The 15,123-nt window shown below is 34.4% G+C and overlaps 1 protein-coding gene across 11 annotated transcripts in view; it reads right to left on the reverse strand.

The window, feature by feature from the left end:
• Positions 1 to 15,123, reverse strand: part of LOC108746300 (neurobeachin) — a 105,427-nt gene that overhangs the window by 4,307 nt on the left and 85,997 nt on the right. For all 11 annotated transcript variants that reach the window (XM_018482990.1, XM_018482985.1, XM_018482989.1 and 8 more), the window contains 12 exons: positions 13,930 to 14,045; positions 7,686 to 7,798; positions 6,912 to 7,052; positions 4,960 to 5,079; positions 4,653 to 4,805; positions 3,794 to 3,866; positions 2,627 to 2,811; positions 1,835 to 2,012; positions 1,672 to 1,752; positions 1,408 to 1,578; positions 557 to 820; positions 194 to 390 (listed from right to left, as the gene is read on the reverse strand). In XM_018482990.1, the coding sequence (XP_018338492.1) occupies positions 194 to 390; positions 557 to 820; positions 1,408 to 1,578; positions 1,672 to 1,752; positions 1,835 to 2,012; positions 2,627 to 2,811; positions 3,794 to 3,866; positions 4,653 to 4,805; positions 4,960 to 5,079; positions 6,912 to 7,052; positions 7,686 to 7,798; positions 13,930 to 14,045 (1,792 nt within the window). The remainder of the gene's footprint in view (positions 1 to 193; positions 391 to 556; positions 821 to 1,407; positions 1,579 to 1,671; positions 1,753 to 1,834; positions 2,013 to 2,626; positions 2,812 to 3,793; positions 3,867 to 4,652; positions 4,806 to 4,959; positions 5,080 to 6,911; positions 7,053 to 7,685; positions 7,799 to 13,929; positions 14,046 to 15,123) is intronic.

Raw genomic sequence — 15,123 nt, forward strand, 5'->3', positions numbered from 1 at the left:
TATATATATACAATTGTATATAATTATACATAAAATATGTCATAATATATGTAACATTTTTTCCGGATTATAATGCTCTTGAGTTCTAGCTATGAAAATTTCTCTTAGATACTAAACTCTTAGATGAATATACCTGGAAATATAAATTATCAAAAAATTAATTACTAAAATTACAGAAATTACAGAAGTTCACCTGTAAATTATCATTATGAGACTCGTGACGAAGACGTTTTCCATTTATAGTGAAGGCCGCTATATGCCCACGTTCATAGTTTACCACGATGACGCCCTCGCGTGACATAGCGATGTTTTCAGGGGACGAAAATCCATTCGGTGCCTCGAGCGATCTTAGAAGGTCACCAAAAGTGGTGTGGACGAGTACCGGGCCGTCTGTAACATCAAATTATTTACAATTAATCATTAAAAATCAACCAAATTATTTCGAAATCAGGCATTATGCTTAGGCAATATAATTAATTATTATGCAATAGTGTAGGGCGAAGTATTTTTTTATCCTTTCTCCTAAAACTCATTCTTTTTTCAACTTAATACGTACAATACGATCCCGAGACAACCAAACCCAATTCGGCAGATATGACGACGGCCGTCACAGGCTGTTCGTGACCCGTAAGGGTGGCACGTGGCGCCGGTGCTTCACCCTCACCAACGATAGTTTGTGTTCTTGCGTTCCAGTGCCAAAGGAGGACAGTACAATCAGCACTTCCGGATGCAATGTAGCAATCGGAAGTAATGTTGCACTCGCTGCGCGACAAGCAAGTAACGACTCCGTAATGACCGAATACTATCTGGACGATTTTTGCTGCAAATGATAATTTCTCCTTTTATAAGGTTTCACCATGTAAAGAAGCACATAAACTAATAACTGCTTATTTACACTACAGTAAAAAACATTTCATATTTATGTTAAAAATCGTTCTTGTTAAAATTTTTGTGTTGAATTTTTAACCAAAATGTTAATTTAATATAATACGACTATTATTTGAATATTTTATGTTAAATTAATACTCAACATTTTTTAGTTTTATAAAAGTAACACAATTTATAAATAACAAATAATTAACATAAAAATAATATATATTTTAAAACGTAAATTCTTTAAGATAAATAAATATACAATGTATTAATTTAATATAGTATAAATATTAATTTTATGGAAGAAATATGCTTCCACAATTTGTTTACGAATTTTATTAATGTTATATATTTTTTATTAATTTTTTTACATAATATTTACTTTATTTTTTAACATATTTATCTTGTGTTAAATTAATATAAAAATTTTGGACCTTTTAAAAAATACGCAAAATGTTAAATTTAACATAAATGTTCCATGTGTATCTATTCATCGTATTATAGTGCGATTAATTAAGAAATATTAAAACTTACCCGTCTCGGTGGAGAAAACGCGGAAGCTATTGTCCCAAAATCCGCAAGCCACTAAAAATCGGCTGTCCACAGTGGTAACAAAGCAATTGCTGCGAATCTTAAGCTTCTGGCTAAAATTGTCGCCTAGATGTCGACGTTGTAACGTTGGATTTGAGCTGTTTGCCGCTTGAGCTAAAAATATACAGCACGGCATCGTTAATTAGTACGCACATCCCGAAGACATCTTGAAAATGTTACTTCATCTGTATATGTACGCATACTTACAGAGAACAGGATCCATGGATAATGGCTGATTGGCAGCCTGCGCCTGAGGTGTATCTGCATAACTCGGAGATTGCACGGAGGCTACAAAAGATTAAAATTACGATAACAACGAGGCAATGAGAATAAATTCAAGCGCCTGAGTGCGTGTAGAAAATTACTTTACCTGCATAATTGGTATTCCATCGATTAACAGCAAATTGTTGTCCGGTGGTTACCGTCACAACCGATGGCAGTGGCAGTTGAGGGTAAGTGTTAGCCGAGATGTGACAGATCGGCGAGTTAGACGGAAACTTGATGGTCATGCATACGTCGTCCGGAATACTCGAGAACATCATTGGCGACTAAAAAAATATTGCAATTTCTGTTATTTTACTTTGAGGATCTCTAATAGCACAATTATCTCTAGTAACATCCCAGATAATGTATGTTTAAAATACATCATAAAATCATAAAGACGTCTTTTGAAACACATATGTCTAAAAAATATTTAAAAGACATCGTAAAAATCTAGACAATACGTGTTGTTCAAAATAATATCATTCTAACTGGTTCAATATATATCCAATGTTTAATCAATATATCACCAATAAGATGCTAGTAGGAATGGCTTAAATTAAATGAAGCTAAAACATTTTCGCTTCTAAGAGGTGTACCCGCAGGACACAAGCTAACAGTAATAATTACATCATATTATAATTTCCCACTTAACAATATAATATATAATAGGTATGCATGACAGTTACATTGAGTGGAAAATTATAACATTGGTGTAATGTTCGTGTTCTGCGGATAATTACATATTTTAAATTATAGACAACATTATAATTATTATTTTGTATCAAGGATTACATTGACTCTTAAGTCCTTTTTTATATTATTGAATAAATGTTCTCAATATTTTTTAAAACTGCATACATATAAAACTATTTTTCCATTTGTGTTGAGATAATCTTACCAAATGCATCGCGGAGCTTCTCGGAGGATGCGGTTCCATCAAAAGCTGCGACGGCGTCTGTCCGAAATTCCTAATTTGGTTTTCTATAGCTTCTCTTATCATAGGGTCTGTGATTGTGTCCAGTTCTACGGTACCCTCGTACGTTAAATAGTAGAAAACATTGGTTGCACGTACGGCTTCCGGGCCTGCGAGAAACAAAGTAACCGAAGTTACACGAAGATCTTTAACGCGTTATTGTTTGTTATAAATTTTATGAGATTTTCGTGCGACATTATGCATTCTTCGAGAATGACTCCGAGAGTGTTCTCGGCGATTGCTTGTACTCGGTATTTCCGGCTGGCTCTACTTTCGTGCTACCGGCTGTTGTGCTACCGTAAACGTGTTGCATATTACGGGTGGGACGCATTGTCGCGCTCGGCACACGTGCCTAATTGGTCGGGACAGGGACCGAGAGAGAAAGAGGAAGCTAACTAAAAACTAATTCCTTCCATACGCGCGCCTTCGTACGCCAGTCTTCTCTCGCTGCCGCGTCCGATGCCGAGGCAGCATCTTCGGGGAAGCGCCGGATATAGAGGCGCCATCGGCAATTAACATTGGTGGAAATCTAATTTGACTCGACTGCGCCTCTGTCCCAACACCCAAGGCGTAACCTTGGGCGCTCGCGAGCGGCGCCTGCCATTGTGTGAACATTTATTAATTCAATTCATGGGTTATCGTACGAACCTAACGTCATCGACAATTAAGTAATCGGTGTAAACATATCTTAATAAGACTTTATTATTTTAGATAATCACTGAGATTAAAAATCAAAGAAATTTTATTTTTTCACCGAACGCGCAATAGAGATTTAAATATATACCTTTATTTTTTTAATATCCGCAATTGACAAACTTCTATAAATTATTGTAAATATACACGGACAAAACGTTTCTTGAAGTATCTAAAAATCTAACTGGATACAGTTCTGAAAATAACTTTGTTGAATCATCAAAATAATTTATGTAGAAAATTTAACATATGAACAATGCTGCAAAAAGTTTTGACATTCTAGCAGTTTGAGTACCATATATGATTATTCTAATGCTCCAATAAAATTATTTTTAAATCTGTATCTAAATTTTTAGAGACACTTTAGCAAAATTGTCTTCTCCGCGTATTTAAAGTTACCTTTCTGTTTATAACCGAATATCAGGTCGATCCATTGATGTAATTGACATGACACAAATTCGGACTCGAGTGCCTGAAGAAAATAACAATTTATTAAATAATGTCAACTGTAAGATATGTACTGCATTGATAGAAAAATAATACAACTTAAAGTTAATAACTTTTTTGTAAAGCATTTTTTAAATTCTTTCTAAATTTTCGAATAACATTTTAATTAAAGGGGGGGATGGTAAGTATACATGACTTCACTGTTTTCCATGTTACTTTTAATTATAATATATTCTTTAAAACTAAGTTATGAGTTTTCAAAATTCGAATACTATTATGTAAAGCTGTGTAATTTTCATCCCTTATCAGAGTTGTAACACTTTTTCATACAAGCAATGTCTTGACAAATGTGTTATTTTTCCACAACAATATATTTAGTCTTTAGAATAGATTTCCTTTCATTATCTCCTAAATGCTAATTTTTTTACTTGAGTCACTTTTTTATCAATGCGACGATATGTATATTACTTGCGATATTTTTGTATAAAGACACATTAGTATTTTTTAAATTTAAAATTTATATTAAGTTATTTACGTACGGAGAGAAAAGATTTGCTATAAACGCGGATTACAAAATTTAATTGTCAAATTTGTTTGATATTTATAGCAAACAAATTTACATATTTAACAAATATTTTGCATTTGTTGCAAATAATTTTTAACGAATACAAAAAAGAATAAATATTTATTACACCTGCCAATAATTTGCGATTCCTATATTTGCAAATAGAATTTGCCGTTATAGCATAAGATTATTAGCTTTTATATTTTTTCTCTTCATGTTGATTTTGAAAAAGTTAATTATGTTTACCATTCGATTTATACGTATAAACTCTTCGGGAGACGAAGCCCAGGGTGGTAATTCAACATCGCCGACCGAACTACCATCTTCCTGCCTGCCCAAACGGTAGCGATTGCTATTTACTAACATTTCCGGTAGGAAAAAGAATTCCGGAATCAGCTCCTGTTAATAAAAAGGCGAATTTATAGCTCTGCCGATCTTCAGTATATCAAGTGAGACAAAATTGAAATTTTATACAGCGATGATAACAATGGATATTCACCAAAGCGTGGCGAAAATGTAAATTTTACGAGTATCTTAATTAAATGCAACGAACCTTAACGTCGGATGTATCACGTTGGCAATTCTTCCACGAGAGTGCGATAGATGAGAATAGTCTGTTAGGATGATCAAATTTGCCGCCTTGCAAAGCCAAGAACATAGTAGTCATTGGTTCCTGTAAAAATCATTTATATCCATAGAATCATTTAGTTATTTTTAATCATTTGCATAGATTGTCACTGCTCCTGTTTAATATGACATTAATTTAATTAAAACAACAAGTAAATTTGTGTCAGTCAAACAATTTAATAATTTCTTGAGTCAAACAATTTAACTTAAGAACCTATTAAAATTTGAGCCAAGTATAAATTTGATTCAAATTTAATTTATTATTACCTAAGTGCATAAATAAACATAAACATAAATTTACTTTAAAATTTGAGCCAAGTATAAATTTGATTCAAATTTAATTTATTATTACCTAAGTGCATAAATAAACATAAACATAAATTTACTTTAAAATTTGAGCCAAGTATAAATTTGATTCAAATTTAATTTATTATTACCTAAGTGCATAAATAAACATAAACATAAATTTACTTTAAAATTAATAGAAATGGATTGATTTACATTTTGACCCAAGTGGAAATTAAAATAACAAAATGTTTAATTCAAGGGATTGGGGGGGTTCTTCATTGCTCCTTTGATATCTAACAATATAGCTGAGCGCTTTTACAACGAGAGCACATAAATCCCGTAGAATATCAATAAGGACAAGATATAGAAACGAGTATGTGAGTTGAGGCGAAGAAAATGCGGCACGACTCTAAACCGCCACTTAGAGACACTTTACAGGCGGTCCTTTGTGTGTGCGGTTTCTTGCGAAGCCCTTCTCGTTTCTCAGTCAGTCATCCGTTCCGTTGACAGGCGAATGAACGCAAAGCGAAAGGCCACACACATAATCGATGCACTTTCGTGCTGTGGCACAAACGCAAACGTACGCGAGGACACAAACCCGATTTTTGCATTTTATTTAGAAGTGCAAGCCTCGCTATATACTAGGCTTAAAACTATTCCTTTATGGCAAGACTCCGGAATAATACTCTAAACGGATCGTTAACGTATCTTCAGCGAACAAAGCATTGAAGTAGCACAGCGGTTATAGATTAATAAATTGTTCATGATACAATATTTTATCGTACAAATGCATTGCAAATAAATAATTGAATGCGCCACGTTGTTTTGAATTTTAATGTACGCAATAATGGTACTTTAAACATGTTTTAGATTTGTCAAGAATTCGTTAAGGACAATTACATAAATTCAATGGTAATATCATAGGAATTATTGCGATAATTAATAATCTGGCGACAGATATAGTTCGATCAACACATACAATGATGAAATAACACTCGGAAATTTACAGCGAAATATGAATTTCTATACAAAACTGTAGATATTAACTCAGTCTAAAAAGAACAGAGACAGAAAAAAGAGATAAAGATATTTTTCAGTTAGGTTCTGAAATTCAAGCGAACGAGGAAATGCAGCAGAAAACAAATGTGTATATTTAACGAGAAGGCGGGCGTCATTGGCATGAGGGCGTTTCGACGCCCTCAAATTAGCGTGCACACAGTACTAAAAGTGTCGCTTAAATTTATGGTGCAGACTGGACACGTTCCGTAAGTGGAAAGACAAAAAAAATCAGCGATTGGAAGCTAATTATACGCCTATTATATGGATAACGATCCAGTCCCGTATCCTGCGTTAAACTTCAATTTAATCTCGATAAAGGAAACGACGTGGCTAATGAATATTTTTATTTAATGAATGCATTTGCTATGAATAAATAAATGCAATTTAATCAATCAATTTTTTTTTGTTTTGTATTTAGATAGTAATCATGTAAACAAAGTAATGTTATATCTGTGCTTTTTACAACTGTAAATTGACGAAACGAAGTTGAATATCAAGCAGTTTAGTTTCATAAAATAATGAGAGACTTACCACGCGTATCATCCAATTTAAAACAAAGGCCGCCGTAGAATAATGTGTGCCATAGTGAAAGGGTGGTATAGTATCGTGTTCCCAGCTCTGAAAGCGTTCCTCGAAGTAAGCTCTCCTGTTTGGATTCAGTGCGCCAATGGGCTGTGAAATACACGAGTATTCTTTAGTATTATTTATTTTAAAAATTTTGCTGAATTACATATGAAATATCAAATGCACGGAGAGAAAAAAAATGCAATTATCATAATTTAAGAGACTATAATTTATAATCATTTTTAGGCCAATTATATATTTATAGTTTTAACCATGTAAATATAATTAATTAGGCTATTATAATAGTCACACGTATTACTTGAAAATATTTGATTTTTTTATAATATATTTTGTAGTTGTTATTGCCACATAAATAGTAAGTGAATATAAGAAAATAGTTATATTTATTATATAATTGCGATTGCATTTACTAAATAAAAATGTTTATTTTGTTTATTATACTATTTATATCTTCATATTTTACTGTATTAGTATTTGAAATTATATAATAATTTTATAATTTCTTCATGTTAGACAGAATTATACATATATGATTATTATTACTATTATAGCAGTATAATAACCAGAAACATTCTTTTAATCATAATTACTTTACTATGCAATTATAGTCATAAGTGCTAAGCACTTTTCTCTCACAATCACAGTGTGACTTGAACTAAGAGAACAAGATTACTAGAATATTACTCTCGTTGTTATTTACAAAAGCCACTAAGTTTATACCTTCGACAAATCTCTGTAATTGCTGGGCAAACTGAGATCGAGTTCCTTCGTTTCGTAGTTCGTTAACACCCAAGGAAATACAGGATATTGGTTCAAGTCATTGTACGTGCGGCCTGAAATAATACAAATTTATTTCTTTTAAAACTAAAAATATTTTAGAATAAGATTGAAAATTAAGTCGCTCTTTTTTAAGACTGGCACAATTTCTGCTCTTTAAATTGAAATTCCACTCCGAAGAATTTAGAAAATCAACTTTGACTTTAAGTTTTAAACATTTATTAATTAAACACGACCTAAATTATCGCTTGATGTCCTAGACAAAAAAAGAATGAGGAAGTCGGAATGAGTGATAAGTGTTTAAATTAAATTCCTCATACATACGGTGTGTATGTGTGTGTGTCGAAAATACACGGAAAGAGATCGCAATTTGGTTTTTAATGCGGATAATCGTCGGCCCACTTTTTTCTTCGCCCTGACCCTGCCTTTCTTAGCCACGGTCACTCCTATCCATCTCGCACCCCCGCTGTTAGCTAAGGGCGACGAAAGCGGCCACGAGACCAAGCTCGTGATTCTATTTTTACGAAAAACGCGTCGCGCGGCTCAATGGGGCGCGCCGCGCCGTTTAGTAAGCGCATAACTCAGAGCGTGACGGCTAATCGCTCCTGAAATTGTCACTCCCAGAGGTCTTACTCGTGCTCATCCCTCTCCCCCCCTGCTCCGCCCCCCGTCCAAGTCCCCACAAAATCCCATCCCGAAATGCATTAGTGACGGCAGCGTGGTCCCAAGGCTGAGTTCTAATCTCTTTCCCTGTCGCTAATTAAAGCACGTCAGCGAGTTTGTCACTCGGCGCTCTCATGACGGATACACGTGTGTCACCATCCTCCCTCGCTCCGTTACTTCGTTCTCTTTTGCGATCCTATTCGACGGTATAGCACGCGAAACGTTCCCATTACTGATTATCGTGCAACGGAAGCGATTAGATTAGTTAAACACGCAGAAGCAATCGAATTGTGCTAAATCTGCAGATGCAACGCGCATCGTTTAACAAACGTAGCATAAAATAGTGGTACAATATATGAAATTTATGTAATGTAGATATTTTTTTTTAAATATATGACTGCTCGTTATTACTTTGATCGCCATGTTATGTATGCTGAGTTGAATTTTAGTTTTTGTAAAAAAAAAAACAATAAAACATAAAAATAATATACTAGATTTATTTAAAATAAAATTATTCATTAAAAAAAATTTTTTTTTTATATCTGCTTTTTTTAATCATAAAAAGATTATTTCGGTTTGCGAATCATATTTTTACTGTCCTAGCTAAAATTATATTATTAAATATGTAATAATATAAATAATGTATAATGATGTATAATATACGCAGTTTTTTATATTTATTTTTACTTTAGTGCTCGAATGATGGGGATGCCCGCGGGATGGAATACGCAAGAGATCCGGGTTTGAATCCCAGCTGAGGCAATATTTTTTGCAGATTTAAAGTTCTTATTAATATCAGACTATTAATATTCATATAAAGATATTTATTAAAAATTATTAAATTTGTAAGCACTTGCAGGTAATAGACGCAGGTAATCGACAGCACAATTAATCAAGAGATTACGGCAAATGATGGCATATAGAAAAAGAGTGGAGAGGAATTATTCAAATTAGTGTAAAATAAACAGAAGTTAATAAAATTCATGTTTGTGATAAACTGCAAGTACGAAGAGTTTTCTTTTGCATACTATTAATTACACATTCTGTTATAAAGACTTCACAAATTGTTAATTTAATGAATCATACTATTGATTACTCTGATTCTACTCATGATTGCGTTTCAAGATCGAAAAAGATTTCGACGCGCAGTTTGCAGAGAATCAGATATGTATATAAATTTAAATATAAATATTTAAGCACTTTGACCGAATATAGAGTTTTTCTTACTTAACTAGAATTATTAACTTTTTTCAATTATTTATACTTATTTATTGGACACATTGGTGAAACGATATATTGTAGTTCAATTTGCAATTTGACTCTACATATCTTCACAGAAATTTAATAAAGAGCCAATTTACTAAAAGATAGTGATTAACTATACTTATTTTAAGTAAATATTGTTTAAAAGTACTGCTGTTCAGTATTTTTAGTACAACAAATAAGTATACAATTAATTACTGTCTTTCAATAATAAATTGGCTTCATTTCAATAATAATTTGGCAATATTAGATTTTCATAAGCGATAATATTATAATACTAACCAATTTACTAAAAGACAACAATTAACTTATTTTAAGTAATTACTCTGTTTGAATAAGGCACAGATGTTCAGTACTTCAAATAAATAATTAATTACTGCTTTTCAATAATAAATTGGCCAGTATTAGATTTTCATAAACGATATTTTATAAACGGTCGCTCATTTATCGACCTTGACGTCTCTCAGAGCTCAACGTTGAAATCAGTTTGACAATCGAAATGTTAATTATTACGGCGCATAAATCTATCCCTTATTAGAGCGCATTTTTAAATATCAACACAGTGCGGCCATTCGTTACCGAGTTAAAGATACCGTGAACTGACAAAAACTACTAGACTGAGAGACCGTCTCCAAAAAGTTCGTCGGATACTTAATTCTCTCGGTAACCAAAAAAAAACAATGCAACGGCAAAGTCGTATCACACACCGGCCGCTGGATAAGTCCCACTGTCGCTACAATACGACCGTAAATCGTGGGCGCCGCGCGAGCGACGGCCGTGCGTAAATAATAGCGAGGCCGCGTTATGCATCAAAGTGATTATTAATGGTAGCGTCGGCGTGAGTAAACGCTCGGCAAACGCGCCTCGACACCGGAATGTCCGCGACACAAACGCACACACATATCCTCTGTCGTTCTCTCGTCTTAAAGACATTGGATCTTACCCTTGCTTTTTCTTCCGAATTTCGTCCCTGCTTCAGAAGAAATATGAACTAAAAATATGAATTAAAAAAAGAATTCACAGATTGTAATTATTCGCGACATACAACAAGAGCATTGACAGTCGAAGAGCACATGCATGCAAAGTACTACAAGTACCCTTAAGCCGGGAGTAATTATCTGATTTTTTAAAAGTAGATTTTGCCATTAACTCCGGAGAGTCAAGTCTAGTTTTTTAAATTTAACGATAAGTTTTATAATAATATAGTTTTTTAATAATATGTAATTTAACGATAATTGAGAAAGATAATTGAGTAAAGTTAGGATGTCGAGTATTTATTTCGGTGAGAATTAATGATATTTACACTACATTTATGCATTATAATTATAGACGTTTGTGTATATCTATAATGAATCAGTCGGTTGATCTGTCGGTCGTTTTATCGGACGTTGTTGCTGCGTCCTCGGCAATAATTCATTGCAAAGCAAGATCAGCCTAGATACGATCGAAGGCGATGACCTGTTGGCAACTACCTGGGATGAAAGGTTCGTAGATCGGAGTATATAAAACGAGCTACATATATTTTAAAAAATAAATACGATAGAAATTTGGAGGTACTCGTATATCAATATCCTTTGTGCGTACGCATCTATCTTGTCGTATACTATATTGCATCCCGCATTATATTTATGTTTCACATTTCTTATAATTTCAATAAATATTTGAATAATGAATCTTGTGTTTTCTTTTTTATTAAACACAAATACAATCTGAGCTATAAGTACGTTGGTGAGTCAATAAGTAACCCTAATTTTTATCATCTTCATTATTAAGTGCAAAAATAAGATTTGACTAACTGAAATTATATTGAAAATCGTATAAAACACCATAAATTGTAAATGTTTTATATCTAACGAAGAATAAATTAAAACAGTTTTATATATAGATTAATATACAAATATATCTACTTATATATATGTAATATAATATTTATTTTTATAACAGTTTTAATTCCGTTAGTCCTTCTTTGATATTTATTACTGCTTTTTTCAAGAAAATGCAATAAATTGAGAGTGCTTTATACTTAATGATGGCTGTAGTTGATACGCGAGATACGATTGCGGAGTATGTAAACAGATTTAAAATATCACGATATCCGCGGGATGTGACTAAAGCAATTATATCGAGAAGAGTTAAGATCAGATTGCGTTGTAACTCCAGCATACTCCAGGCTATACCGACTGCTACGCATTTTGCACAGGGTGGTCCACATAAAGCGTTACAAATTATTTTTTACAATTTTTTACAAGAAACAATATAGAAATAGTGACAAAATGTAACTATGGATAATACGACAATGTAAGATATAAACATGAATATCCGATATTCAAGAAACGCACAACATTCATCCCAAGAAGTACTTATCGACCGTCTCTGTCTCGAACTCTTCACGATTCGCCCTGTACACGCGCGGCCGGTTCGCTGCCGCCGCCGCCGCCGCCGCCGCCGCTGGTGCGGGCTATCGTATTTACATCGGATTCACTGTCATTAATTTTTAATAAACCACGGAGAGCAAAATAAAACCTCGCAGACTGATCGTATGCGGGAGCGCGGATCGGCGCGGCGCAGCACGGCGCGGACCGGTTCGTTTTCGTATCGCTTCTCTTTCTCTCTCCGCTGACGGTTCCGCCGCTCTCGACGTTACGTGCAGAGAACGCAGCCTCGGTGTACCCACGGCTATTTATTCGAACAATTAATATATAACCCTCGTAAATACGCAGCCGCGGCCACCCCCAGGCGAATTGCGGCGGACTGCGCCAAAATGCGAATAATTACGCGTCCGTGCTCATCGCCGTCATTAAGCCAACCTGGCCGACCGCGGGCGTGGGTGCGCATAAATCCCGCACGAGCGAGATAACTTACGACGCGAGCTTGGACGAGCTCTTAACCGACTAGTTTACAAGAATCGCCACCGATCACCGGTTAATATCGCCGCAACGACGATTGGCGTGCCGCCCGTAACGCTATCGTGCCCGCTGACGATTATTATCGAAAGAACTTGGCCTGGGGAGAAGAGGACAGCGAGAGATCGATCACTCCTGGGAGTCGATGAACCTCGCGGCAAGTGAAGAGAATCGTTTGATGATACGTTTGTTTCTTCTATATATAATGCTTCTTGCGTGTAATATAGAAGACAAATGGTACACGTTGAATTCTCTCTTCCGTGAAATTAAAGATAAATTGTTCTATCGTGCGCACGATAATAAAAGCACAATGAGCGAACACGCTTTGCGTGTAAGTATCATTAAATCTCGTATAAATGTTGTCCGAGAAAAGGAATACGTCATTCTGTGTTATTGGCACTATTGTAATCTACTGGAAATAGTCACCTTTCCTATTCAGCAGTGAAAAAATGTAAATTGTCAAATATTGTTTTATATGAATATTGTTTAATATATTTTTTTTACAACTCTTTGTGTTCTTTACGAATCTTTAAATATGCAGTTCCGTAAAAAAATCTGCAATAGAAAAACGTTATATTAACTGAAATCTTTATTTTTTAGAAATGCTGTCATAATAAGCTAACATGCTTATATTCTATTTAATACTTATTTGATTAATGCCACTATATTAAGGAAAATTCTATAAATGTTCAATATAAATATTCTTGAAAAGGAATATTGATATCCAACATAGAATAATACGTTCTATTTGGATTAATAGATTTTCCGTCTTGTAAAAGTTAATTAATTGTGTAATATTTTATTCGGCGTTGTATTTATATTTGTCGTTTTTCCCTTTTAACGTTTAATATCGTGAATCGTATATAACTTATTAAAAGGAATACGCTGTGATAAAAAGGTCAGCAAGATGCGCCTGCTAAGTACATCGTGACTCGTCAAGAGACATCCGAACTGTCTCATTAAAAAGCGCACGAGGCCGGTGGCGTTTCGAGTTTCGTGATTTAGTTCGATGAACGCACGAGGGAGCCGATATTAAAACCGAAGAGAAACAAAGACACGCTATTTCGCCCTCAGCAACGCGAAGCGAGGAGGGGTGGTGGCGAGTCCCTCGGGAGAGGATTACCGGGGTCCACAAGGTTGGGATTACTCGTATAGGGTAGCTAACGGAACACAGGGCTGATTGAGAACATCCCTAATGCGCCATGACAGACTCCATCCGCCCGTGTGCACCCATAAAAAAGCCTGGTGTCTTCGCTACTTTTGCGCTTCTTTCTCCAATCGATATCCAAGCGGAATCGGCCGACCACCAATCGATTTTGATCGCGTTTTACATTTATCTACAGAGTAAAGATACTTACCAGCAATTGTGTTCAGGAACATCAAATATTCAAAATTTGATATTTCTCGACGCTGCCATTTTTGAGTCATATTGGAGCTCCTCATCAACTGTCGCGGTGACATCAAAGATGCTCGTCTGTAAAATAAATAAAATTTACCGATCACCCACATAAAAAACACAATCATGTTAAAATATGTAAAATACAACTAACAGAAAATAAAATAACGCAAATTATTCTCCGATTAATTTACTCTAACTAAAGTAAGTACTCCAATAACTGAATGTATCCAATGATTGAAAAACCAAAAATGTATTTGTAATTATTAAAATATTTGTAATTATTAAGATAACAGTAAGAAATGGTAAATAGAAAAGAAGAAATACTTTTAAATACTTTTGTCTTAAAATACATAACAAAGTCTAATTTAATTGCAAAAAAAATTGTTCGTTTAAGATTTAGAGAACTATTATAATAATTCAAATAATAATATTATTAATGACTTCATCAATGTAAAATTTTATCTCAACCTATTTTTATTATGAACATTCGAAACGTCCATATCTATGCTCGTTAAACCAAAATATAAAAGGTTGTGTAGACATGTAGAAATAAGAACATCCATATGCATACGTTTAAATACATCGAAGCTACATACGCCAACAACGAAGTATCCATAATCGGAACAAGCCTGGATGATTTATAGTTCGCCGCCAAAACTATATAATTGTATGCCAGATTGTAGGCCACATTGCGAGACGTGTCACTTCTCGGCATTGCGCAGCGCGTTTTAATTACCAAATCAAACGAGCGGTGGATATAGCTTTGATAAGCAATTAAGACGGCGGTCGGGCCCAATTTACAAGAGCAATTACGTCAGGACGCGCACTCCGGCATTTTGCGTTCGCGCCATAAAACTCTCTTTATGAACGCGAAGATCGCTGATTTAGGATTTATATAGGAGACTTTAACGGGCGTGCGTCCTTCAGACATTAAAGGAGGCACGACGACGACGACCGGACGTATAAATTCAATTCTTGGATTCATCTCGCGTAAATTTCATACGAGCATGAAAACTTCCAGTGCTGCAGTGCGATCGGCAACCGGCAAAGTGCCGACTACTCAAAATATAAATGTCGATACTCTCTTATGTGGAAATTTTGGAATGTATTGTTTGTTAAATGCTTCAATGATTTATGTATATATATATATATA

This window comes from Trachymyrmex septentrionalis, unplaced genomic scaffold, assembly GCF_001594115.1.
Source record: "Trachymyrmex septentrionalis isolate Tsep2-gDNA-1 unplaced genomic scaffold, Tsep1.0 scaffold165, whole genome shotgun sequence".
NCBI lineage: Eukaryota > Metazoa > Arthropoda > Insecta > Hymenoptera > Formicidae > Trachymyrmex > Trachymyrmex septentrionalis.